Below are 26,067 nucleotides of genomic sequence, written 5' to 3'. Positions count from 1 at the left end.
GACAAAGAATGAAGAGGTCATCCTTAGAGTCGCTGAGGAAATGAGTGGAAAACAGTGACAATAAGATTCAAATGGCTCTAAGCACTATGGGACTTAACATCTGAGGTCATCAGTCCCCTAGACTTAGAACTACTTAAACTTAACTAACCTAAGGACATCACACACATCCATGCCGTAGCAGCCGTATGGTTCCGGGCTGAAGCGCCTAGAACCGCTCGGCCACCGCGGCCGGCCGACATTAAGAAGAGACAGGATGATGGGAGACGTGTTAAGATATCGAGGAATAACTTCGATGGCACTAGAGGGAGCTGTAGGTGGTAGAAACTGTAAGGGAAGACAGAGAATGGAATACATCCAACAAATAATTGAGGAAGTTGGGTGCAAGTGCTACCCTGAGAGAAAAAGTTGACCCAGGAGTGGAAATCTTATTGGGCCGCATCAAGCCAGTCAGAAGACTGATGGAAAAAAACAACTAATCTTGTGTATCCATTTTTAAGAGATATATATGTCTGATTCGAAGGCGGACTGGACCTCCTGACAACATGATTGTAATGACCGTACTGCTACTCGGTTCTTAGAGCTGGGTCACTTTTGACATTCGTTGCGCCAACGGAGTATGCTCCGTATTATACAACACATGACGATGAAGTGGAAAGTAACGACCGAAACGCCATGTGACGTCCTTGCAGGGGGAAGATCCAGAGATGGAGCAGAACCGTGCAGTGCTAGTGGAGGTCGTGCGGCTCTGCAAGTTTGTCCCTCCTGCCGCCTGGCACTGTAGCTGTGATAACGGCACGCCAGCCGGATGCTGGCGCAGGCGCACGCGTGGCCGGCCACTCGAGGAGAAGTCCGCGGCTGCAGCTGGGCCGCCCATTGTTCGGAGCTCCCTGCCGGAACCTGCTGGTTGCGCCCTGTGACGAGCAACGGCGAGCCGCCGAGTTTGCTGCGTGAAGCGCACCGCCTGCAAAACTACCCACTCGCGAGGATCTCGACCTACAGCTCAGGAGAACTTTATGCAAAACTGCTCCCGTTCAAAGAGAACATTGCGCTTTCTACAGTAAATTCTAAGCTAATTGCATCGATGCCGTCTACAAAATACACAGGAGAAAGGGGTTAACCACTACGTCAGTAAACTCCGCCACATGTCGAGACTGGAAACCAACAAGTCACAGGTGCAATCCCAACCAGACCACGGTCTGCGTTTAATCCAACCGTCAACTCTCAACGATGTGAGGAGTGACCAGCAATGACACATGATTTGGATTCCACGTTAAACTGTACGTCCACTTTCCCTGCTTTGATAACTGGGGTAGATTAGGGACATACAAGTCGCCGAAATGGCGGACAGTTGAATGACTTGCAACCGGCCATTCATGCAGTTTACACATACAGACAGAAGTTTTGCGACAGACACACAACACTACTGCCATGGGATGGATTAAATGGATTCCCTCTGCAACTAAATGGTCAGCCTCTGTGAGCACTATGTAGAGGAACCGAGTTCAGTTCCCGATATTGCCAGGGATGTTTCTTTCGTGGCAGGTCTGAAAGAAGTTGCATCCATCCTCATAATAACAATTTAGAAGCTAGCACAGTGATTAACAGCTCCAAGGTATGGGAAAACAACAACGGCCGCGAAATGGGTGCGCTGAACCCATACACCTGTATACCGCCTCTAAATGAGGTCAGTGGCAGAAGATGGTACAGTCGCTGATCGACGGTGGCTGATCGATACTGAATTTAGCCGTAACCAGTAGAAATAATTAACATAAATCACGGCAACGAGATCGCCGTAAGTCTTGGCTGTTATTCGTTACAGGTTTCATTTCAGAGTTCTGTGAAAGGAGATTGTGATTTGACGTACCGTCGACGACTATGTCATTAGAGCTGGAACACTGTCTGTGGTTAAATAACGATTGATCATAATATCGCCTGTAGTCAGTGTTCAAAGGAACCATCCAGTTATCCACCATAAATGATCAGGGGGAATCTAATGAAAAGCTAAAGTTGGATCACCGGATGGCGTTTGAGGCTTCGAACCTCCCGAATGCGATTCCCGGTGTCTTAACCACTGCACCATATCATTCTACGGGAATACTGTCTTAATCGAAACCTTGTCAGCACAGGCGATTTTTGTAGAGATCACGGGGTTTTCGCTGGCGAGGGTTCACACACGCTTGTCTCGAAGGAAGTAAATTACATTGTTAACAGGTTTTAATGACAGATTTCTTAAGAGGAAAAAAGTTGCCAGAGGTTATTACTGATATATTAAGCTAAGATATTTGATTCGAGACAGTAAAAAATTTCACTGCCAGAATATGAACTGAAAGTTTTTATATAGAGTTTTAGCAAATATTGCTGTCAAAGCAGGATATAGGGGGATCATCAAGTGGGCTCATATTGCAAACAAGGAGCTTGTGCGAAGAGGGCAGTCTGTGGCGATTCTTCGTAATCAGGCATTTACTGAGATACGAGGTATTGCTAGAAGAACATGTGATATGGGAAACTTGAGCGTGAAAAGATCTCGTTTCGGCTTTTCGCATCAGGCTGCGAGAGATTCAGGGTGTGACAGTTCTGAGGAAGTGGATAGGAAGTCGTAGGATCTGAAGGTTGGAAAACTGCTGCGGACTAGCCTTCGGATTAATGAATAACGAAGATTGCCAGTCTGGTGAGCCTGACAGCTTTCTACGTCAATCATAAAAGTGTCGTCTGACATCTGTTACCTACACCAGGTGTTGTACAAGAACTCCGCCGTATCTTAATGGATCAGGTGGCCACATGCTGCGTTCGGCAGATGCTTTTCAAGATCACAGACTGGGCTATTACGATCACGTTGGTGGGGAGTTTGACCCGGAGGCATTCTCCTTCAGCTGCGCAAGAAGGCCGACAGGCAGAGTGCTTTGTGTGCGGCTGTGCGGAAAAGTCGGTCGCGTAAAACCGGTTGCGGTCTCGAGCGCGGCGGCTCGTAAGCGGGGCTGCCGTGTGGGAACGGAAGCCGCCGTGGCGAGGCGAGGTGAGCCGCGCGCTGCTCGACCGTGGCGTCCACGACCGCTGGTCGAGCGTATCAGCCAACCACGCCAACCCCTGGCCGGCGCGCGGGGCCTACCCGCTAAGTTGTTGAAGCTGACCAGAAATCACCCTTGTCTGCTATCGAAGAAGTTTGCCACAGGTTGTTTTGGCACCATCCACTCACTGGTCTGGTATGCTGAGATGGGGGCCAGAAGTCTTCAGCGCCTCTTTGGCACCGTCCTCCTTTACTGCATAGCACTACATCCGACTAGAAACCCAAAAATTCTTAGGTGGAGAGAATTTTTGTGTACATCAGTTATCTCCAGACGAGACACAGCTCAGTTACTGTTGCAACAAAGTAAAGTATATTCGGCCGTATCAAATCTCCAAGGAGGTTGTGAGGTAGCCAAACAGTTCTGCCCCTTTATTCACTGGCTACTACTATAATATTTCATAAAAATGCTGCCTTCCTGCCATATCTCCCGTAGAGACACCTTGATGATAAAGAGAAGATCAGCCTTACAAATATACTATTCTGCTAGTGTTAGATGCCTGTTTTATGTAGAAGCTGCACGAAGTCGCAGGTGTTGCTCCCTCTCTTCCAGGAACAAGCTGAGTGTTTTAGTAACAGAAACTCTCCGAAGTGGAAATACACGTGAAAAGTTTCCAAGGTTTCATTGGCAGTACATCTTCGCTGTGTCGTGTTGGCACTCTGGGGCTTCTGGTCCCTCGGTGAAAGTCAGAAATTTTGTTCGCCAGCTTTGTCTCCAGGCGATATCCAAGTCAGATCAAACGGCCACACAAATGAATAATCGAGAGGTATTCAGAGGTGTCAAAAGTAGTCTCTCGTCGGTGCTTCAATATCTCACGATTGTGGTAAAGTGTCTGTGTGTTTACTGCATCCTAACAGATTTGAAGGCACTATTTTCCAATTTTCAGAAACAGTGACATATGACTAGGTATAGCTGCTGGTCAGTGCCAGTCCAAAAAACCGGTCTCAGCGAGGCATTCATTTCCCAAAACGACACGGTGCTGCAGTGCGGTGCGGAACGCAACTCAGTGTGCAAGGTACGGAGTGTGGAATAGGCAGGAAGATCCAGACACCACTCCCGCTGGTCCAGTGCCCGACTGCTCTGGCGAGCTACGTCGCTCGACGCGACACAGCTGCAGAGCATCCGCCGTCGACACCGCGGGAGCTCCCGGAACTCTCTGCAGTCTATCGAACTCTCTTAACTTTTGTGAGCCAGTGCTGCGGCGGCAAGTCCACTGCCTGAGCGGAGACCCAGCTGACGCAGTCAGTTCGGCACTGTCGGGAGGCGTCGGCACGCGAGTGCCTCCGGGGCGGGACGCTACGCGATGCTCTCCTTAGCGGCGGGGAACAGCTGGTCGTAGCAGGGCGGCTGGTCCAGCGACTCGTAGGGCGGCGGCGGCGGCAGCGGCTCCACCACGAAGACGGCGGCGTCGATGGTGGCCGTGTGCGGCGGCAGCGGCTGCTGGCCCGCCTCCGACAGCTCGGTGCCGCCCCCGCCGGCGCCGCCCCCGCCGCCCCTCCGCCGGCAGCACTCCCACAGGCCGCACAGCAGCAGCAGCGCGCCCGTCACCAGCATCGCCAGCATCAGGTACCCCCACGGGCTGTACTCGGCCAGCACGCTGCTCAGCGCGTCACCTGCAATGCGCCACAGACGTGCTTCATTTTGGAAAGCTGCAGACTACGGTGAAAATAATTTATTATACAACCAATAACATTAATTACAAACAAAGTGACCCGTTTCCGTCGGAATCGACCATTCCCATATACGGAAAAAAGTACTGTGGTTCAATCCCACCACTTCAGAAACTATGTTGCTGCCGCGCGATTAGCAGTACATTTGAAATGATAATTAAATGGACACCCTAGCTGCAAACAGGCGTTCATGTACTTCATTGGGGACATGTTGAAAATGTGTGCCCCGACCGGGACTCGAACCCGGGATCTCCGGCTTACATGGCAGACGCTCTATCCATCTGAGCCACCGCGGGCACAGAGGATAGTGCGTTTGCAGGGACTTATCCGTTGCACGCTCCCCGTGAGATCCACATTCCCAACATGTCCACACCACTACATTCGTAGTGCGCCTAATAGATGTTTGCCCATCATACTCATTACTCGTGGCAGATTAATCTACCAAGTCCCGTACGAGTTCGGGCATAGCATGTGCGTTCGCACAAGAAGGTCAATGGCCGGGAAGCCATATTCTAACTATATGTGACGGTGGTATCTGCTCCCGAAAGAACAGCTACCGTTGATGACCATGCAGCTTTGCTAGAATGAAATGATCCCAATGAAGTATATGTCGCCAATGAAGTATACCAACGCCTGTTTGCAGCTAGGGTGTCCATTTAATTATCATTTCATTCTAGCAAAGCTGCATGGTCATCAACGATAACTGTTCTTTCGGGAACAGATACTACCGTCATTTATAACAGTACATTTCCCGTCCTTGCGCCGACATATTCTACTCCTACGCAACTTCAACCTGCCTCTTCACCCAGACAATGAATATTTATCTATCCTATCAACCATAACTCATCCCACTCCACACCAGGACTCTTCCCTCTCCATCTGTACCCATCCCTTCTCCTCTTGACACAGCGGTCGTAATCACCCACCAGACTCCTTCCCACCAACCGCCTTCCCACTGTGTCACCAACACTTAGCTCTATTTTCCATCGTTACTTCCCAACGAAACGTTATATTCTGTACCGACCACCTTCGAATCTATAGAATACATTTTCTCTCCCCAAATACATTTTTACCAGTGTAGGCCCTTCAGCTTTTTTATGAAAGTGAGAGCTATTGTTTGAAGAACGTCACCGTTTGTAAAATGTATTTTAAATATATATTTTTCTTTTTACCTTTTAGTCATCCGATTTTACCTTTAACAACAAAGAAAATCTACAGTTCTAATGTTTTACGAGACGCAATCAAATGAAAACGGTACAGATGAAAAAAGTCATTTGTTTATTATTTCAAAAATAATCGCCATAACTCGCCATACATTTATCCCACTGTGAGATAAGACGGTCACTGCCTTTATGGAAAAATGTTTGCGGTTGCCTACGGAACTGTGATTACACCCAGCAGTGCCCCTCTCCGTTCGAAGCAAATCGACGGCCACGAATATCTTTCTTTAGGCCTCCAAAAAATATGGAAATCGCGTGGGGAGAGATCAGGATTGTAATGGTCTATGAGTAAGATGTTCCCACCGAGACTTCTTGAGCGTCGTCGAAACAACCTTTCCAACATGTGGGTGAACATCATCTGGGACAGAATGATTCGTCCGTCGACAACCCTGGGCGTCTGAACATGATGGCGCGCTTCAATTTCCGTAAAGTGTCCGCAAACATTTTCCCATAAAGACAGTGATAGTCTTATCCCACAGTGGGTTCAAAAATGGCTCTGAGCACTATGGGACTTAACTTCTGAGGTCATCAGTCCCGTAGAACTTAGAACTACTTAAACCTAACTAACGTAGGACATCACACACATCCATGCCCGAGGCAGGATTCGAACCTGCGACCATAGCAGCAGCGCGGTTCCAGACTGTAGCGCCCACAGTGGGATAAATGTATTAAGAGATATGGCGATTACTTCTGAAATATTAAGCAAATGACCTTTTTCATCTGTATCGTTTTCATGGTATTGCCTGCGTTAATTGTGGCGCCGTATCCCGAGAGGTGTAAGAGTAGCGGGTTGACGGAAAGCACCAGTCTATTCCACGGTAAGTCCCGCCCCCATAGTATAAGTCTCGTAGTGAAGACATTGTATAGCACACGACCATCATCATATGACAAACATGACTTTTTAAGTATTTTTATATATAATTCCATGGTAAAGGGCAACAATTTGGACACTGTAAAAGTTACAGAATTGTCGATGTTTTCAATTCATTCGTGCGACTTTAGTATCTGCAGCAGCATTACAATCTTAAGGCGTTTAAAATTCGTCCTTGTAATTACTAAAAAGTACATATTTATAATATTGTAAGCGTTCCGTTTATTTGATTAAAAACGTCATCAGGAGATAACGCAGAGAAAGAGTCGCATTTAATGGCGCCTGCAAGTGGACGTGAAAATAGGACAAAAAATCAGACACCATTTGCCACACTTTAAATCAATAAACCGAACGTGTATTCGAACACGCACTGTTGGTAATTACAAGTCGGATTTTTAATACCCTCAAGACACTGAAAAAATAGGCAGTTAATTGTAATAATGGAATCGGAAATGTATGAAGGAAGCTATTGTCATAAAACATTCGTCGGCTTCGCCAACTAAGTTCTCATCTTCCGACATAGCCTACACCTTAGGCTACGCTGCAGAGCAGTCTGTCGCCACAACTGACATTAGCGGAAAAAATGTTTAAAATAAAACGTCAGTATGGCGATGCTCAGTACACTCGCTGTCTCGACTACACAGGTCTAGAACACTACACAATCTAAACTACGACTCACAGTAAGTGAACTGTGTATTGTTGAAGCACAACAGGAACGATGTACGCCATCTGATTACAAGTACTTAGAGAGCTATTGCTGGTGACTGATATGGGATGTATGCAGCCCCTCGACTTAATGACGGCTTGAATTCTGCGGACACACTTCCAATGAGGTGTTTGAATGTCTGAAGTAGGGCCAGCTCATTCTTGTTTCAAGAGCCGAAACCAGAGAGACTACTGATTTTGGATGCTGGGGTCTGGAGCGAAGTCTGTGTTTTAATTCATCCCGAAGGTGTTTCATCTGGTTCAGGTAGGGACTCTGGATAGGTCAGTGCATTTCGGGGACGTTACTGTTGACAAATCACAACCTCACAAATGGTGCTTTATGATGAGGTGCACTGCCATGCTTATAGAGGCAAGTACGGTCTCCGAACTGTTCCTCTGCTGTTCGCAGAAGACGATGTTCAAATCCTTCGACATTTAGCGTTTTCGTAATTGCAATAAGAAGACCACAGCCCAACCACGGATAACACACCTGCACTGAAACACCCCCTACGCCGTACTTTACAGTTGGCAATAAACATTATGCCAGGTAAAGATCTCCAGGCATTCACCAATACCAACTGCGAGAGGATAAATCGCGATTCATCACCCGAAATAATTCGCTTCCAATTATCCACCTGAAGCTTCGCTAAGCATTGACTGCAAAAATTTATGACTTTTAAGGAGCTGCTTGACCATTGCACCCCGTTCTTGCCAACTTCTTAGGCACAGTCATTGTACTAGCTGGGCTGCTGGGAGCACTTTGGAACTCACGAGTGATTCTTCCGATGATTTCATGCGATGTTTCACATCCACCATCCCAATGGTCGACGGTTCCAATCCGTCAGTACATGAGGTCCACCATGCCTTCGTCTGCCTGTGCTTGTTCCTTCGGGTTTCCACTTCTCAATCACAACAGACAACTTGGGCAGCTTTAGAAGGGTTGAAATGCCCCTAATGGATGTGTTACTCGTATGATATCCAATGACTAGCCCACATTCTAAGCCACTGACCATCCTGCTCTTACTGCTTCTCTGCTGACAACACGATACTCCCCGTGACAATCTAGTGATCAATTCCGAATTACATGGGGGTGTCCAGATACTTTTAATCCGGTAGTATATATCGTGGATGCAAACTACGTAACACATGACGTGATACTTCAAAAAATGCACAGAAGGCAGAAGTACGCTGAATACGAAAAAAATTACACTACTGGCCATTTAAATTGCTACCCTAAGAAGAAATGCAGATGAGAAACGGGTATTCATTGGACAAATATATTATACTACAACTGACATGTGATTATATTTTCACGCAGTCTGGGTGCATAGATCCTGCGAAATCAGTACCCAGAACAACCACCTCTGGCATTGAGTCAAACAGAACTTGGATGGCATGTATAGGTACAGCTGCCCATTCAGCTTCAACAAGATTCCACAGTTCATCAAGAGTAGTGACTGGCGTATTGTGACGAGCCAGTTGCTCGGCCACCATTGACCAGACGTTTAGAATTAGTGAGAGATGTAGAGAATGTGCTGGCCAGGGCAGCAGTCGAACATTTTCTGTATCCAGAAAGGCCCGTACAGGACCTGCAACATGCGGTCGTGCATTATGCTGCTGAAATGTAGGGTTTCGCAGGGATCGAATGAAGGGTAGAGCCACGGATCGTAACACATCTGAAATGTAACGTCCACTGTTCAAAGTGCTGTCAATGCGAACAAGAGGTGACCGAGACGGGTAACCAATGGCACCCCATACCATCACACCGGGTGATACGCCAGTATGGCGATGGCGAGTACACGCTTTCAATGTACGTTCAGTGCGATGTCGCCAAACACGGATGCGACCATCATGATGCTGTAAACTGAACCTGGATTCATCCGAAAAAATGACGTTTTGCCATTCGTGCACCCAGGTTCGTCGTTGAGTACACCGTCGCAGGCGCTCCTGTCTGTGATGCAGCGTCAAGGGTAACCGGAGCCATGGTCTCCGAGCTGATAGTCCATGCTGCTGCAAACGTCGCCGAGCTGTTCGTGCAGATGATTGTCGTCTTGCAAACGTCCCCATCTGTTGACTCAGGCATCGAGACGTGGCTGCACGATCCGTTACACCCATTCGCATAAGATGCCTGTCATCTCGACTGCTAGTGATACGAGGCCGTTGGGATTCAGCACGGCGTTCCGTATTACCCTCCTGTACCCACCGATTCCATATTCTGCTAACAGTCATTGGATCTCGACCAACGCGAGCAGCAATGTCGCAATACGATAAACCGCAATCGCGATAGGCTTTATCAAAGTCGGAAACGTGGTGGTACGCATTTCTCCTCCTTACACGAAGCATAACAACAACGTTTTACCAGGCGACGTCGGTCACCTGCTGTTTGTGTATGAGAAATCGGTTGGAAACTTTCCTCATGTCAGCACGTTGTAGTTGTCGCCACCGGCGCCAACCTTGTGTGAATGCTCTGAAAAGCTAATCATTTGCATATCACAGCATCTTCTTCCCGTCGGTTAAATTTCGCGTCTGTAGCACGTCATCTTCGTGGTGAAGCAATTTTAATGGCCAGTAGTGTAATTATTATGTGTCAGTTTAAGTGACATGTTCCACATCATTACGAAATGTCGTATTCATGATTTATGGAGCGAGGATTAATGCATGTATGTATGTAGGTGATGGTGGTGCCCTACGGACAGAGTAGAGATACTCACGGCCAGCGTGCGGGGGCGGCGCGTCGGTGGAGGCGGCGGCGGCGGCGCACACGTCGGGCGCCTCGTCCTCTCCGCGCGGGCAGTTGCTGTAGCCGTCGCAGGCGAGCGCGCGGGACACGCACAGCGAGGCGCGCCGGGTGCGGCCGCGACACGTCACCAGCTGCGGCGACGCGCAGCTGCGGCCTGCGCACAACACACGCCGGTCCAGCACCCTCACAATGTTACACACAGCCACATTAACTCGTATGACACTGTCAGCTAGGTATAGAAGAGAAGTAACACAAAGCCATACGATAACACTAGTGTATTCACAAGTAATGCAACACATTTATTTTTTTCAGCAGCTTGGTTGTATTCACCCGCCAGGTTAGCCGAGAGCGCTAATGCGCTGCTTCCTGGACTCGGGTAGGCCCACCGGCCCCGGCTCGAATGCGTCTGGCGGATTAGCTACTTCGGTCGGTGTGCCGGCCAGCCTGGGTGTGGTTTTTAGGCGGTTTTCCACATCCCGCTAGGTGAATACTGGGCTGGTCCCCACGTTCCGCCTCAGTTACATGACTCGCAGACATCTGAACACGTTCGCACTATTCCTTGAATTACACTAGACGCAGACAGCTGGGGTACACTAATTCCGTCCCGGGGGGTACGGCGGGGTGGCGGCAGGAAGGGCATCCGGCCACCCCTTTCCACTAACCTTGCCAAATTCGTTTCTAGCAATGCCGACCCTGCGTCAGCGCGGGAGGTGGCACCAGTGAAAGAAAGAAAGAAAGGAAGTAAGTTGGTTGTATTCAGGATTCCGACACACCATATTATTTCCTCACTCTTCTGGCTACAAAACCGTAATGTTCAACATAACCTCGGTTCAATGCAGCGGTCTTCGCCACCTTACGGCCCGTATGCCCGCATGGTACCGCTATACTGGTCATCATCTTGCTGCGTTAGTAATTTCCCCATCATCCACACTTCTGCGGAGTGCATCCCTCATTGGGCCACACGGATGGAAGTCGGAAGCTGCGAGATTCGCCCGTAGGGTGGGTGAGGAAGAACAGTCCAATGAAGATTTGTGAGCTCCTCTCGGGTGCGCAGACTTGCGTGAGGTCTTGCGTTGTTGTGGAGAAGAAGCTCGTTTACATTTTTGTAGCGACGAACACGCTGAAGTCGTCTCTTCAACTTCCCGAGGGTAGCACAATACCCTTGCGTGTTGAATGTGGCAACGTGAGGGACGACATCAAACAGAACAATCCCTTGAGAGTCCGAGTCGCCATGACTTTACCGGCTGACGGTGCGGCTTTCAATTGTTTATTCAGAGGACAGGTGAAGTGGCGCCTCTCGACAGATTGCCGTTCAGTGTCCGGTTCGAAGTGGTGAACCCATGTTTCACCGCCTGTGTCGACGTCCGACAAAAAATTCTCGCAATCAGTCTCGTAAGTTGCAAGCAACTCTGCACAAATGCTTCTCCTTTGCGGTGTCCCACAACAAATTATGCATTTTTCAACCGAAATTGGCAGAGACAAAAATGTGTCGCAATATTTATTGAACGCCCTCGTATACATCACACAATATTTTTATTATATACACTCAGTACTCCGAAGCTCGTTCGAAGCTCAAGATTTCATCAGTAAGATGTCGGCATGGGTTAAATAGTACGAACTGTTTAAAATTTGTTATGCCAAGCCAAACCGGTATCGGGCCACATGCCGATCTTCATCGACACACTGTACCTTAGTGGCACATGAAAAGTGTTTAAGGCATGTGCTACATATCTACATACGATATTTAGCAGTACATTTCTTAAACACTGTTCATGTGACATAAAAATACACTTACAATGTGCCGCTAAACATGGGCATGTCGTCCGATCTCCATATGCCCGGAATTGCAAATAGAGTAAAAACCGCTACAAATCCAGAGCAACTTCTGTACGAAAATTGTTTTAAGATTAGTTTAGCTAAAAAAATGTATTAATTTGAGCCAAACGATTTTATCATGTCAGACGTGGTCTGAGTTTCTTCCACCATCGATCGGTCGCTAAATGGAACCCAAAGTGAAAATCAGAAAATGATCAGACACTGAAAAAAGGCTATCTTTTATAACACAGCAGGAACCAAAATACGTATTACAGGCCACTGGAGATGCTTCAAAAATAAAAGAAAGCGAAATTCATCTGGCAAACAAGCAGCTGTTTTATTTAGTCGCGGAGACGGAATTTATACTATCAGAAGAGAATAATACTTTCTATTCCCATCTTTTAATTTCTTTAGCCAGACAGCTGTGCTTACTGTGTTCCATTTCAAATGCTGAAATTCCTTCTTAAGGCACAAGCACGCGGCAATCGGTGTGTACCCGATATACATATCATACGATACAGATCACGTAGAAGCTGCTCGTCCGTCCGTACGAATACGCTGATACTGAAACTTGGAGAGGATCGATACTTGGTGAAGGGATTAGCAATTGACCCAGACCATAAACAAATGTGACGTGCTGCACGTAAAATGGAGAAAAATCTCGGTTATTCTTTGATCACACAATTGCGATATGGTCGCCGAAAAGAAACCCGTACGTAGTGAACACATGAAACAGAGGAAAGGCAGATGCCACACTGAGATTCGTTGCAAGAATGTTCGGGAAGTGTAGTTCACAGCGAAGGAGGTAACTAACGCTGCTCCTCAGTTATGGAAGTAATTGTTACAGGAAACAGAGATCTGGAGCAGGATAGCGCGTTTCGTCATAGGCTTGTTCGGTCATCGCGCAAGGGTAACTGATTACTGTTAAAATTAAATTACTGTTAAAATTCGAGAGCGAACGTCCATTGAGGCGTCAACCGCTATATTGCTTTCTCCTACCTATACATCGTGAAAAGATCCTCGAAGGTAAAATGAGAAAGATTTTTTTAGTGTATACGGACGGCTACCATCAACCGTTCTTCCTGCGCACTGTTAGCAACCGGAAGAGGAAAGTGTAGAACTGACAGTGGTACACAAAATACTCCCTGCCGCACGCCATAAGGTCACTTGCGGAATACAGGTACAGATGTTCATGTGTTGAAAGATGGCAGTGACTTCAGCTGCTAAGAACTTCATGGAGAATTCATACTTTATACATGGATGGATGTTCAGTTTCCTCGTGCTATCCACAGGATGATATAAAGTATTTTACAGATGTACATCTATTCCCGGATACTTCTGATTGGAGTTGGAGCCTTGCAGCTTCTAAATCTATAGTATTTGAACTAGAAAACAATACACAATAAAAAGGGGTGAAAAGTATTTATTCTTCTTCGTAAAATCAGAAGTGTCGTTCAAATGCCCAATAGAAAAGGTAGCAACTTTAGTCTTATAGTATTAATGTGGAGGGGACATGTAGAAACCGCTGACTAGAAGAAGGGACAGAATGAGGGCAGAATGAAAGGACGTGTTTTAAGACTTCAGTGAAAGCGGAGTCGTAGAGGTCAAAAAACTGTAATGGAAGACAGAGACTGGGTTTGCTACTCTGAGATCAAGAGTTTGCCACAGGAGAGACAGGCCGCATTAAAACAGAGGATTCATCATTTCCACCCCCCACTTAAAAAAAGGAAGTTTAATAGCTCCAAGAACTAGAGAACATGATGGTGGCGTGAAACTTGAGTAGTTTCGATGATGGCACTTATCAGTGCCGCAAAAGTTGCATCTCACTCTGTCTAGAGAAAACACTGGCAGGTGCCAGACTTCTCGTTTATGTCGCTTTGCTTCGTAGAATGATAACTCTTCCTCTATCGATGTACTCCGTTATCGTCTTTCGCCTAGAACTTCACTGATACCTGGATTCGAAATTCCATCTTCAGACTCTGAACGGCAAAGGGACAGACCTTTTAACCCAAGGCAATCTCAATAGCTGCAATTTGGATACAACATATGACCAAAATCGGCCATCAGTTCACAGAACCACTTAATTACAGTAGACATAATCACGCCACGATGTCTGAACTCAGTTACACTCTATAAGGTGCCGCCTTGCAATGTTGCAAGTGAAACAAAGTAGTAGTTTCGTGGTCTTCTACAGCGCTACAAAGAAAGAAGGATGCGCATAAATTCTGACTGGACATCGGCAGTGTTAAAAGTAACCATCACAGCTTTCTTTCTTTCTGTCTTTCGCTACCGCCTTTATCCCGCTCGTGCGCAGGGTCGGCAGCGTTAAGTACAAAGTGTGAACGTGGTTCAAATGTCTGCGAGTCGTGTAACTGAGGCGGGACGTGGGGACCAGCCCGATATTCACCTAGTAGAATGTGGAAAACCGCCTAAAAACCACATTTAGGCTGGCCGGCACACCAGCCCTCGTCGTTAATCCGCCTGGCGGCTTCGATCCGGGCCGGCGCGCCTACCCGAGTCCAGCAAGCAGCGCATTAGCGCTCTTGGCTACCATGGCGGGTAAAAGTAACCATCGCAGCATTCCCCCATAAATGATTTAGGGAAACAACAGACTGCTTGAATGGCCAGAGAGGGATTTGAACCCTAGCTCTCCTGACCGCGCGTCGAGTGCTCCATTGTGCCGTCTCGGTCGAACACATTATGAACCGTTCTAACGTTGGTTCTAAAAAAACGCATAAAGAAACGGCCGGCTGCCCTGGACTCTCGCCACCTGGTAAGTTGGAGAAAGTTTCTCGTTTGGCTACTGCAGTTCGCACGTAACAGCTAATAATGGAGGCAGTAGCCAGCCTGTTCTGCTACCGGCTCAACGCGACAGTACGCGGTACCACACACACACACACACACACACACACACACACACACACATGCATGCATGCATGCATGCATACCTGCGCGAGCTGCATTCCGCATCGCGCTCGGCCAACAGCGTGACTACAGGGCAATGAAACGTCGCTGACAACTCCACCGGTTGTAAAGCAACCGCAGCGGGAAGCAAAAGACTTTCTGTAACGTAAAGTGCGCGCAGCTAGGTGAATTAAGCTGTTAGAAAAGCTCGCACGTGAATTTTAACGCTCGGTTGTTATCCACCTTCGAGATCTCCCTTTCTCGAGAATTTTTTAGCACTTTAGCGGTGCTGTGAGTGCAGCACGACTTTGGCTGGAGCTACAGTCCCGTGTAAAGCTACTTGCAACTGACGGCGGGTCTAGTTCTTTGATGAAGGGGAGACTACAGAAAGTCTCGTCCTTCGCAGTCACTAAGGATACAGAGTGCTAGCAATATATTTGATAACTTCCTCCTGGTTTTTATACCCTAAAGTAAAATTAAATAACCAATATTCTACATTTTAGATTACTTTACTGAAGCAAGTGATAAGTGCTGTACATAAAGGGTGAAGAAAAATTCGCACATCGGACTTCGCAACACGATTCCTCACATAGAATGCGGAAGGTCGAGTGTTCGATTCTGGATCAAGGCGAATTTGATTTCATTTTCTAAACGTACTCTGCGTGGTACGGTATCTGGCATCGTTATCGTCATACAGCAATTAAAATGGAACTTTTACAAAAATATTTGCACTTACATACTACGAATACAGAAATGGAAGTAGAGTCGTTGTCTTGTTTCCTGTGTACCCTTCCCGCAATTGTCCGATCTACTAGTACCAACCATTATTCTTGTCAGGTTCAGGTCCATCAGATATTTCGTTAGGAATGTACTATGTAAAAGTAGGGTGTATGTGACTTAACAAACGGTGTATGCTACAATACTCTATGGCATAAAGAACGCAGCTGGCAAATGATCAAATACACCTCGACTCAGAATCGAACCCTGGACTTCCAGTATGCTAACCCAAAACGCTATCCACTGCGCCAACTGCACAGCCCTAACGCTGTGTACTGACAGAGGTAGTTAGCGTGCATATAATTATAGTGTTGCCAGGTTGCCAATTTTGACGTCCATTTACAGCGGGATATATGTGCAGGACGAAATTTTGTGACAGATATTTTTGTACTGCTAGTATATGAGAAATCACACTGCGAAGTCAGAATGCGCGAATTTTTCTTCAGCCTGAATATTTTTCTGTATTCGGCTTTTCGGATTTTTCATTGCTTATACAAACCTTGTATGAACAGCCATTTATCCATAGAGAGCCTCTTTGGCTGAGTTCTCTACAGTATTTAAGACTGTTTTGTGAAACAAAACATTGTATCACTTCAGTTTGGCTTCGTGCTTTTGCCATGCCTACATATTATCTCGTGTATAAATCGAGTGCTGTCCTGGTTTCTATAAGGCTGATACAGTTAATGTATAGTTTTCGAAACTAAAAAAAGTATAACTGTGGGGAAAGACGTGTAATGTAGTATGTATACAAGAACCAAGAAAAATAGTGGAACACCATGAACGAAGCTCTCGGATTTAAAAGTGTATAAGACAGAGATTCAATCTCCCCGCTCCCTGCCGTCAATCCGTACTTCGAAGAAGCATTTACGGAAATAAAACTTAAGACTCAGGAGTACGATTAAAATTCAGGATGAAAGAATACCAATGATAAGATACGCTGAAAACATTGCTGTCCTTACTGAAAGCTAGGAAGAATTACAAGACACATTGAATGAGCAATCCACTGAGCGCAGAATGTGGATTGAGAGTATACTGAAAAAGACGAAAGCGTAGACGAGCAGCAGAAGTGAGATTATTGAGAAACTTAACATCAGAATTGGGGACCACAAAGTAGACGAAGTGAAGGAATTCTTCTGTCTGCGAAGCAAAATCTACTGGTACCAAACACATCAAACACTGACCTTAATTTGAGTGCGTTGGGCAACTCTGCGATGTACACTGACGCTACAGAAGTGTGGGATACCTCCTAATATCGTGTCTGACCTCCTTTGGCCCGCCGTAGTGTAACAACTCGACGTTGCATGGACTCAACAAGTCGTTGGAAGTCCCCTGCAGAAATATTGAGCCATGCTGCCTCTACAGACGTCCATAACTGCGAAAGTGTTGCCGGTGCAGGATTTCGTGCACGAACTGACCTCTCGATTACGTTCCATGTCGGGCGAACTGGCTAGCCAAATCATCCGCTCGAACTGTCCAGAACGGTCTTTGGCCAATCGCGAACAATTGTGGCCCGGTGACATAGCGCATTGTCATCCCTGAAAATTCGATAAGTGTTTGGAAAAATGAAATCCATGAATGGTTGCAAATCGGTTCAGTTGGACCAGTGTCTAGCCCATTCCATGTAAAGACAGTCCACACCATTATGAAGCCACCAACGGCTTGGCAAACTGCCTTCTTAACAACCTAAGGTTCTTGGGATCTGCGCCACACTCGAACCCTACCATCACCTGTTAGCAGCTGACCATACGACGGTTTTCAAGTTGTCTACGGTCCAACCGACATGGTCACGAGCCCAGGAGATGCGCTTGACCGATGTAGTTATGTTAGCAAAGTCACTCGCTTCGATCGTCTGCTGCCATAACCTACTAACGACAAATTTCGCTGCACTGTCCTAACAGATACGTTCGTCGTATGTCCCACATTGATTTTTGCGGTTATCTCACGCAGTGTTGCTTGCCTATTAGCACTGCCAACCCTACGCAAACGCCGCTGTTCTCGGTCATTAAATGAATGCCCTCGGCCACTGTGTTTTCCGTGATGAGAGGTAATGCTTGAATTTTGGTACGTATTCTCGTCTCACAATAGACACTATGATTCTCAGAAAGTTGAATTCTCTAACGATTTCCCAACTAGAATGCCGGCCGGTGTGGCCGTGCGGTTAAAGGCGCTTCAGTCTGGAACCGCGTGGCCGCTACGGTCGCAGGTTCGAATCCTGCCTCGGGCATGGATGTGTGTGATGTCCTTAGGTTAGTTAGGTTTAATTAGTTCTAAGTTCTAGGCGACTGATGACCTCAGAAGTTGAGTCGCATAGTGCTCAGAGCCATTTGAACCCAACTAGAATGACCCAAGCGACCAGCTCCAACTACCATTCCGCGTTCGAAGTCTGTTAATTCTCAATGTGCGGCCAAAATCACATCGGAAACCTTTCCACGTGAATCACCTGAGTAGAAATGATAGCTCCGCCAATGTACTACCCTTTTACACCTTGCGTATGGGACACTTCCGCCATCGGTATATGTTCATATCGCTATCACTTGACTTCCGCCACGTCAGTGTAGTTCATGACGGGTAGCAGTTCTGATGAAGAATTAACTTTGGCATCGGTGTTGCCTAGAGGTGGATTCCTTACTGTAGTCTTGGATATTCGGTAGACAACGTCAATCCATGTAACACTAAATTGGAACCTTGGAAGAGGAACTCTGAAAAATCTGGAAATGAATGACTCCTACTGTCTGGGGGAACCGAGTCTCAGCCTTCGCCTGCTGTTCTATCGGATTAACTTGGAAATAAAATTTGGAACGAATCTCGCTGTTCTGTGCAGCACTCTGATCTCAACATTCTGCAGTTGGCCATTCGCCGCAGACTGTTTATTTATAAGTGTAGCGAACGTCCCGGAGATATGAGCCGTCGCAGTGGCACGAGCAACGAGTGGAGATTGTGGTATCTGCGACGTGTCGCCGGTCACGCGCCGCGCGCACCCTGACCGTGACCCAGGCTCCGGATTGGACCGGATAACCAACTACGCCGGCGACCCGAGGCGCCACCACTTAGCAGATTCACTGCGGAGTTTGCTTACAGTGACCGCTCTGAGGCTTGTGTTTACATGTCGAGAACGAGCTGCGGACGGCTTCGCTGACGCACCACTGTGCGGTAGTTTCATCCTGTGCAGCCTTGTCAACGACGCATGGGTTCCTTCACTACGTATTTCATATACTTCCTATTCATTCTCCACCTGTATCTACGCTTCATTCACCTTCTCAACTCATCTTCCCTCTCCATTTCTCCCTATTTCATCTCCATCTCCTCTTCCTCTTCCTAGTCCAAATGCGTCAAATCCTCCTCTTTCTTTTCCTTCACCATATCTTCTGGTTTCTTCACTTCCTTCTAGAGCACTCTATTTTCAACTCCCCTTCCACATTCTTATCCTTCTCTAGCTCCTGCTGATTTTTCTTCTTGCCCATCTCGTCCTCTTCTTCTTGTCTCTACCTCTTCCTGTTTCTTCCTACTACTTTTCTATCATCCCCTACTCCTCCTCCTTCTGCACTGCTGTTCTCAGTTTTCCCCTTCTATTTCCATTGTTTCACAATTTCTTTTCGTTATGGTCTTCATTCTATATTTCATCCTATTTTTCATCTTCCTTCTCCATATCCTTCTCACACTACCCTTTTTCCATCCATCGCTTCTGTTTGGTTTCTAGTTGTCACTCTTCCTCTTGTTCTTCCTTTCCCTTCGTCATTTCCTTCTCCTGAAATGCTCTAATTTTTCGCCTTCGACTGCAGTTATTATATACATTCCTGGAAATGGAAAAAAGAACACATTGACACCGGTGTGTCAGACCCACCATACTTGCTCCGGACACTGCGAGAGGGCTGTACAAGCAATGATCACACGCACGGCACAGCGGACACACCAGGAACCGCGGTGTTGGCCGTCGAATGGCGCTAGCTGCGCAGCATTTGTGCACCGCCGCCGTCAGTGTCAGCCAGTTTGCCGTGGCATACGGAGCTCCATCGCAGTCTTTAACACTGGTAGCATGCCGCGACAGTGTGGACGTGAACCGTATGTGCAGTTGACGGACTTTGAGCGAGGGCGTATAGTGGGCATGCGGGAGGCCGGGTGGACGTACCGCCGAATTGCTCAACACGTGGGGCGTGAGGTCTCCACAGTACATCGATGTTGTCGCCAGTGGTCGGCGGAAGGTGCACGTGCCCGTCGACCTGGGACCGGACCGCAGCGACGCACGGATGCACGCCAAGACCGTAGGATCCTACGCATTGCCGTAGGGGACCGCACCGCCACTTCCCAGCAAATTAGGGACACTGTTGCTCCTGGGGTATCGGCGAGGACCATTCGCAACCGTCTCCATGAAGCTGGGCTACGGTCTCGCACACCGTTAGGCCGTCTTCCGCTCACGCCCCAACATCGTGCAGCCCGCCTCCAGTGGTGTCGCGACAGGCGTGAATGGAGGGACGAATGGAGACGTGTCGTCTTCAGCGATGAGAGTCGCTTCTGCCTTGGTGCCAATGATGGTCGTATGCGTGTTTGGCGCCGTGCAGGTGAGCGCCACAATCAGGACTGCATACGACCGAGGCACACAGGGCCAACACCCGGCATCATGGTGTGGGGAGCGATCTCCTACACTGGCTGTACACCACTGGTGATCGTCGAGGGGACACTGAATAGTGCACGGTACATCCAAACCGTCATCGAACCCATCGTTCTACCATTCCTGGGCCGGCAAGGGAACTTGCTGTTCCAACAGGACAATGCACGTCCGCATGTATCCCGTGCCACCCAACGTGCTCTAGAAGGTGTAAGTCAACTACCCTGGCCAGCAAGATCTCCGGATCTGTCCCCCATTGAGCATGTTTGGGACTGGATGAAGCGTCGTCTCACGCGGTCTGCACGTCCAGCACGAACGCTGGTCCAACTGAGGCGCCAGGTGGAAATGGCATGGCAAGCCGTTCCACAGGACTACATCCAGCATCTCTACGATCGTCTCCATGGGAGAATAGCAGCCTGCATTGCTGCGAAAGGTGGATATACACTGTACTAGTGCCGACATTGTGCATGCTCTGTTGCCTGTGTCTATGTGCCTGTGGTTCTGTCAATGTGATCATGTGATGTATCTGACCCCAGGAATGTGTCAATAAAGTTTCCTCTTCCTGGGACAATGAATTCACGGTGTTCTTATTTCAATTTCCAGGAGTGTATTTTTCGCTATCTCCTACTTCGAGTGTTAAGCTAGTTTCATGATAAAGCACAAACCACCAAGCTATCGAGCCATTAGCTTTTTTCTTGGGCCATTAGCCATCTGACTGGTTTGATGCAGCCCACAACGACTTCCTCACCTGTGCCAATCTCTTCATCCCACAGTAAACTTACACCCAATGTCCTCAGTGATCTGTTAGATACATTCCAGCCACTGTTTTTCCCTACGATTTTTAGCTCTACTGCTCCCTCCAGCACCATGGATGTTATTCCCTGATATCTTAACACATGTCCTATCGTCCTGTCCCTTCTCTGTGTCAGTTTTTTCCACACATATCTTTACTCATCGGTTCTGCGGAAAACCTCACTTCTTATCAGTCCACTTATTTTTCAACAACCTTCTCTAGCGTCACATCCCTTCATTTCTTATATCCCTACAGTACATTCTGAGAAATTTCTTCCACAAATTAAGACCACATACTAGTAGACTTCTTTTTGTCAAGAATCGTCTCCCTGCCTGTGCTACACTGATTTTTACGTCTTCCCCGATGCGTCTCATATGGTACCTTGCTCTCAATGTAGGAGAATTGGTTTATTTAATCTATTTAGTGCCTCCATTTTGACGTTAGTTCCATAACTAACTTCATTTCTGATAGTCCTCATCACTTTCGTCTTCCTTCAATTTACTCTCAGCCCATATACTGTGATCAGTAGAGTGTTCATTTCACTCAGTAGGTCCTTTAATTCTTTCTCGCTTCCCCTGAGGATAGAAGGGTCATCAGCGAAATTTATCGTTGATATTTTTTCATCCTACATTTTAATTCCACTCCTGAACTTCTTATTTACGTCGTTAGCATATAGCAGACAATCATATGTCCGGTGCAGGACACTTCGGTTGTTTGTGCTTGTGCATGGCAACGAACCATCGAAAAAGGCATAATAGCCGAAGTAAGTCAACAGTAAAAACTGCATAATAATTACAGCTGAAAACAGAAAATATCATTACAAAAATTTTGTCAGGATGAGGTAGCTACACGACGAAACGAAACTTGCTTCTGCTTTACCATCTGTACTCCCGCCTTCCCCCCCTCCCTCGACCCCCAATTTTCACTTTTTCTTCATCTTCTCCTCCTACTACTACAGCTTTCATTTCTTCACTTCATCTTGAGATTTTCTTAAATCATGAGTTTCAGTGTCCCATTAACCATGAGTGAAACTGCTTTATTGTCACCTACATCCTTAGAAGCACGTAGGAAGCGGATTACAGTTGTGCCATATATGGTATAAAGGAGATCGATTACATCCACGAAGAACTGTCAGATCAAAAATTAAATTGTCATCTCAGTTACGTATGTCCATATAGTGATTTTGTGTAATGCGAATGTATGAGGGGGAGTTAAATGAAAAAGAGACAGATAGAAAAAAGTATGTAAACTATTTATTATTTCAACAGTAATCACCGTAACTGTTAATACATTTATTTCACTGTGGGACAAGACAATCAGCAACTTCACGGGAAAATGTTAGCGATTGTCTACGGAACATAGATCGAACCCAAGCATCCACCTCTCCGTCCGAAGCAAATCGGCGGCCACGAACGTCTTCTTTTATAGCTCCAGAAATGTGGAAATCGCATGGGGAGAGATCGGGACTATATTGTGGGTGTGTAAGGGATGTGTATAAGGAATTATGCACATCCTGAACAGTACCGTCGGCTTCAAATTCATCCCGAATACAATAAATTGCTGTTTTTTGGTGGCCATTGCCGTTGTGCCTCCATCACGTTTCAGTACTTCCAGTACCACTTCCATACGGCCTTGCGTTGATCAAACGACAATCTTACTTCATTCATTGCTGCACTGTCATCTGCAGGAAAACGAGCGTCAAGATCTGTTGAGAAAACAATAGACTAAGCTACCGCGCAAAATTGCAACAATATTTTATTTTGTTCCAAAGATATTAACTATCAAAGAATGTCTCATTTTTCTGGACTCCTGTGCGTATTAACCGCTATGGCGATTGTTCTGGGAACAATAAACACTATACTTACTTTTTTTATATGTCTCGTTTTCATTTGGCCGCCCTTACAGGAACATTTAAGAATGAAACGTTGATTATTTATTTTATAGCAGTGGAAGAAGCCGATGAGAGGTGGAAGCCAGAAATATATATATTCACCTTGAGGGATGTGGAAAACCGCCTAAAACCACATTCAGGCTGGTCGCCACACCGGCCCTCATCGCAAACCCACTGGGCGGAATCGATCCGGGTACACCTCCCCGTCCTGCAAGCGGCGCTTTAACACGCACGGAAATCTGGTGGGGTTGTCAAGAAAGTACACTACTGTCTGAAATGTTTTCATAGAATCCTACTTTCATTTTATTACTGTCCAAAATTAATGGTTCAGTCCCAGACAGAGAGAAACATCTCCAGACCATATAACGATCCCTGCAAACCACTAATAATGGTACTGTCGTACATCTACGTTCTCGAGGAAAAGGCAATGTTCCCGTAACGAGATCTTAGGGTCTGAACATATGAGACAAAGCCCTCGTGTCGTTAAAAGGAAAGCACCCAGTGTCACACAAGAGAAAATGCTTGTCAGTGCCGCCTGATCCATTTCCGGCAGCAGAGTTCACGAGGTCAGACTAACGTCCTATGCCTTATCTCGGACGTGCGGTCAGAGGCGTAAGTGGAACTGTTCGCCTTATCCATGGGGCACAAGCGAGGCAGTAAAGCACAGAGATAGCGCAGGCTCTCCCAGCTCACCAACAGACGCGGCACGTGACCGACTCTGCTCATTTTACGTTTCATATTACGACCAAATGTTTCACATCACGTTAACTTGGGAAAACATGGGTACCGCATAATTATAATTTATATTACAGCTCCCAATAAAGATAAACTAAACTGTAACAAAGAGCGCGCGTTACAAATTTCCGAATTTTAATTTATTTCATTGTTCTTATTTTTTGTGAAGTTCAGTTAGGTTATGTTCTAAAAATTCATCGTCTTTCTTCGACCATAACTAACTGTAGTTAAATAAAAGCTCTAGTCATCATTCGAGAATGATAATATTTTTATGTAAATAAGGGAAGTGGCTACGTAAGAGCGTAGGACTTTGTAAAGATTGAGCCGTAACTCTGAATATTTTCTGGTTATTTTGGATTAGGGTCTCTGACGGGTGAGAGGGCGGGGGGGGGGGGGAGGGGGGGCAGGGAGTTGAGTAGGAGAGAGGACAGAGGAAGCCAGTGGAAACTGTCGAGCCGCGACAGGTTAACTGACGGCCCTTAACCTCACGACTGTGGCAGAAGGAGCGGCATCTTCTAAAATAAAGTTGGCAAATCGTGTAATATCGTACTCCATAACAAGCGAACCCTATCACACGGAACAATCGCTAAGAAGAAGAAGAGCTTGCTGACGAATATGGTAGAGTGACTTCGACTTGACATGCTCATGAGAAAATTAAGTAAGTCGAAAACGACTACCAACCGTCTGTTTCAATGAAGTGCCGTAAAGAAGAGAAGCACTACGTGGCCAATGGCCAAGAGGCTTCAGCGTTTAGTCTTCATGGTGCACTCCACGATAAGCTGTTACACAATGTAAGCGGGATTTGTTTTCATTCTCCCTAACGTATGAATAATCCATATTGCCAGTTGTTCGGTGAATTCATTTGGCACGGAATCGGCGCTCTAGTTCATCCGATAGAAGAAAATTGAGGTCTGGGTCGATGCTGTGAATTCATTTGCCGTTCGAAACACGATGCAATGGTAGTTGGATTCTGGGCTGGAGAACTGTCATGCTGATATAGAAAGATTTCGCTTCTAAACTGTTATATGTGTCAAGAAAGTACAATACTACTTCTTTTTCTTATGCCTTTGTCCCACATTGGAGCAAGATCTGCGTTGTTATTAACGGATTTGGAACGATTAATTTAAGGGCTGACCGGATGCCCTTTCTGTCGCAATCCTGTTATCCCCTGGACGGAAATGTTTACTCCAACTGTCTGCCTGTAGTGTTGTTCATGAGAAGATGAAGAAAGGTTTTGTAAACTGTCGTGAATCGTGTAGCTGAGGCGGAACTTAGGTACCAGCCCTGTATTCATCTTGTGGGCTGTGGAAAACCACCTAAAACCACATTCAGGCTGGTCGCCACAGCGACCCTCATCGTTAACCCACCGGGCGGAATCGATCCGGGGCTGCCGCACATCCCCGTCCCGCAAGCGGCGCTTTAACACGCTCGGATATTTGGTGGGGTTGTCAAGAAAGTACACTACTCTCTGAAATGTTCTCATAGAGACCTGCTTTCATTTTGTTACTATCCAAAATTAATGGTTCAATCCCAGACCAAGAGAAACATCTCCAGACCATCACACCAACCAGCTCCGAGTACCATCTGATAGATCATTCAGTACCGACCGGTCGCCGTGTCATCGTCTGCCAGTGGCGTCATTCGTATGCAGTATGGAAGGGCATGGGGTCAGCGCACTGCTCTCCCTTTCGGTGCGTTTCCGAGACCTACTTCTCACTACAGTAGCTCCTCAGTTAGCATAACGAGAATGAGTGCACCCGCTTCCAGCCCTCAAAGGAAATGTGCCTGGACTGTCAGGAACTGAAGCCAGATCGTCCGCATAGTAGTCAGACAGCTACGGACGTGGAAAGACGGCCACAACACCGGTGCCAAATATCGCATTAGTTATGACACATGAACCTAAATACCATTCATCTGCCATTCGCCATCTCCAGGCACTCCAATCTTATTGCCACTCGGCCACAGAAATCTTCTTCCACTTCTCCACAGATCAATGAAGGCGTTGTTTACACTAGTGTGAGCGAGATAGCATGTTCAGTGTCGTAATTTCTGTCTTCTGGGCAACAGTTGAAAACAGCGTCTTATCACCAGTGGAAGATCGTCTCGCCACGTTCATCTGTGCCTGATCTGCAACGACAGTCCTCTGCAACAGCTGACCCGAGTACTCTCCGAGTAGGTTCACAGATTACACGTTACGTGTTCGGCAGTCGTGTGAAGTTAGCACCCTTTTTTTCAGAAATGTATATTTTTTTCAGAGTTCTTGATAGATATGAAATAGTTC

The 26,067-nt window shown here is 46.9% G+C and overlaps 1 protein-coding gene across 1 annotated transcript in view; it reads right to left on the bottom strand.

Moving 5' to 3' along the window:
- Positions 1 to 4,358: 4,358 nt before the first annotated feature.
- Positions 4,359 to 26,067, bottom strand: part of LOC126181085 (uncharacterized) — a 199,800-nt gene continuing 178,091 nt past the window's right edge. Inside the window, exons 4-6 of the mRNA XM_049924746.1 lie at positions 10,240 to 10,422; positions 4,542 to 4,675; positions 4,359 to 4,448 (exon numbers count right to left, since the gene is read on the bottom strand). Of these exons, the coding sequence (XP_049780703.1) occupies positions 4,359 to 4,448; positions 4,542 to 4,675; positions 10,240 to 10,422 (407 nt within the window). The remainder of the gene's footprint in view (positions 4,449 to 4,541; positions 4,676 to 10,239; positions 10,423 to 26,067) is intronic.

Source organism: Schistocerca cancellata, chromosome 1 (assembly GCF_023864275.1).
Source record: "Schistocerca cancellata isolate TAMUIC-IGC-003103 chromosome 1, iqSchCanc2.1, whole genome shotgun sequence".
NCBI classification, from domain to species: domain Eukaryota; kingdom Metazoa; phylum Arthropoda; class Insecta; order Orthoptera; family Acrididae; genus Schistocerca; species Schistocerca cancellata.
This window is presented reverse-complemented; position numbering and strand designations above follow the sequence as displayed.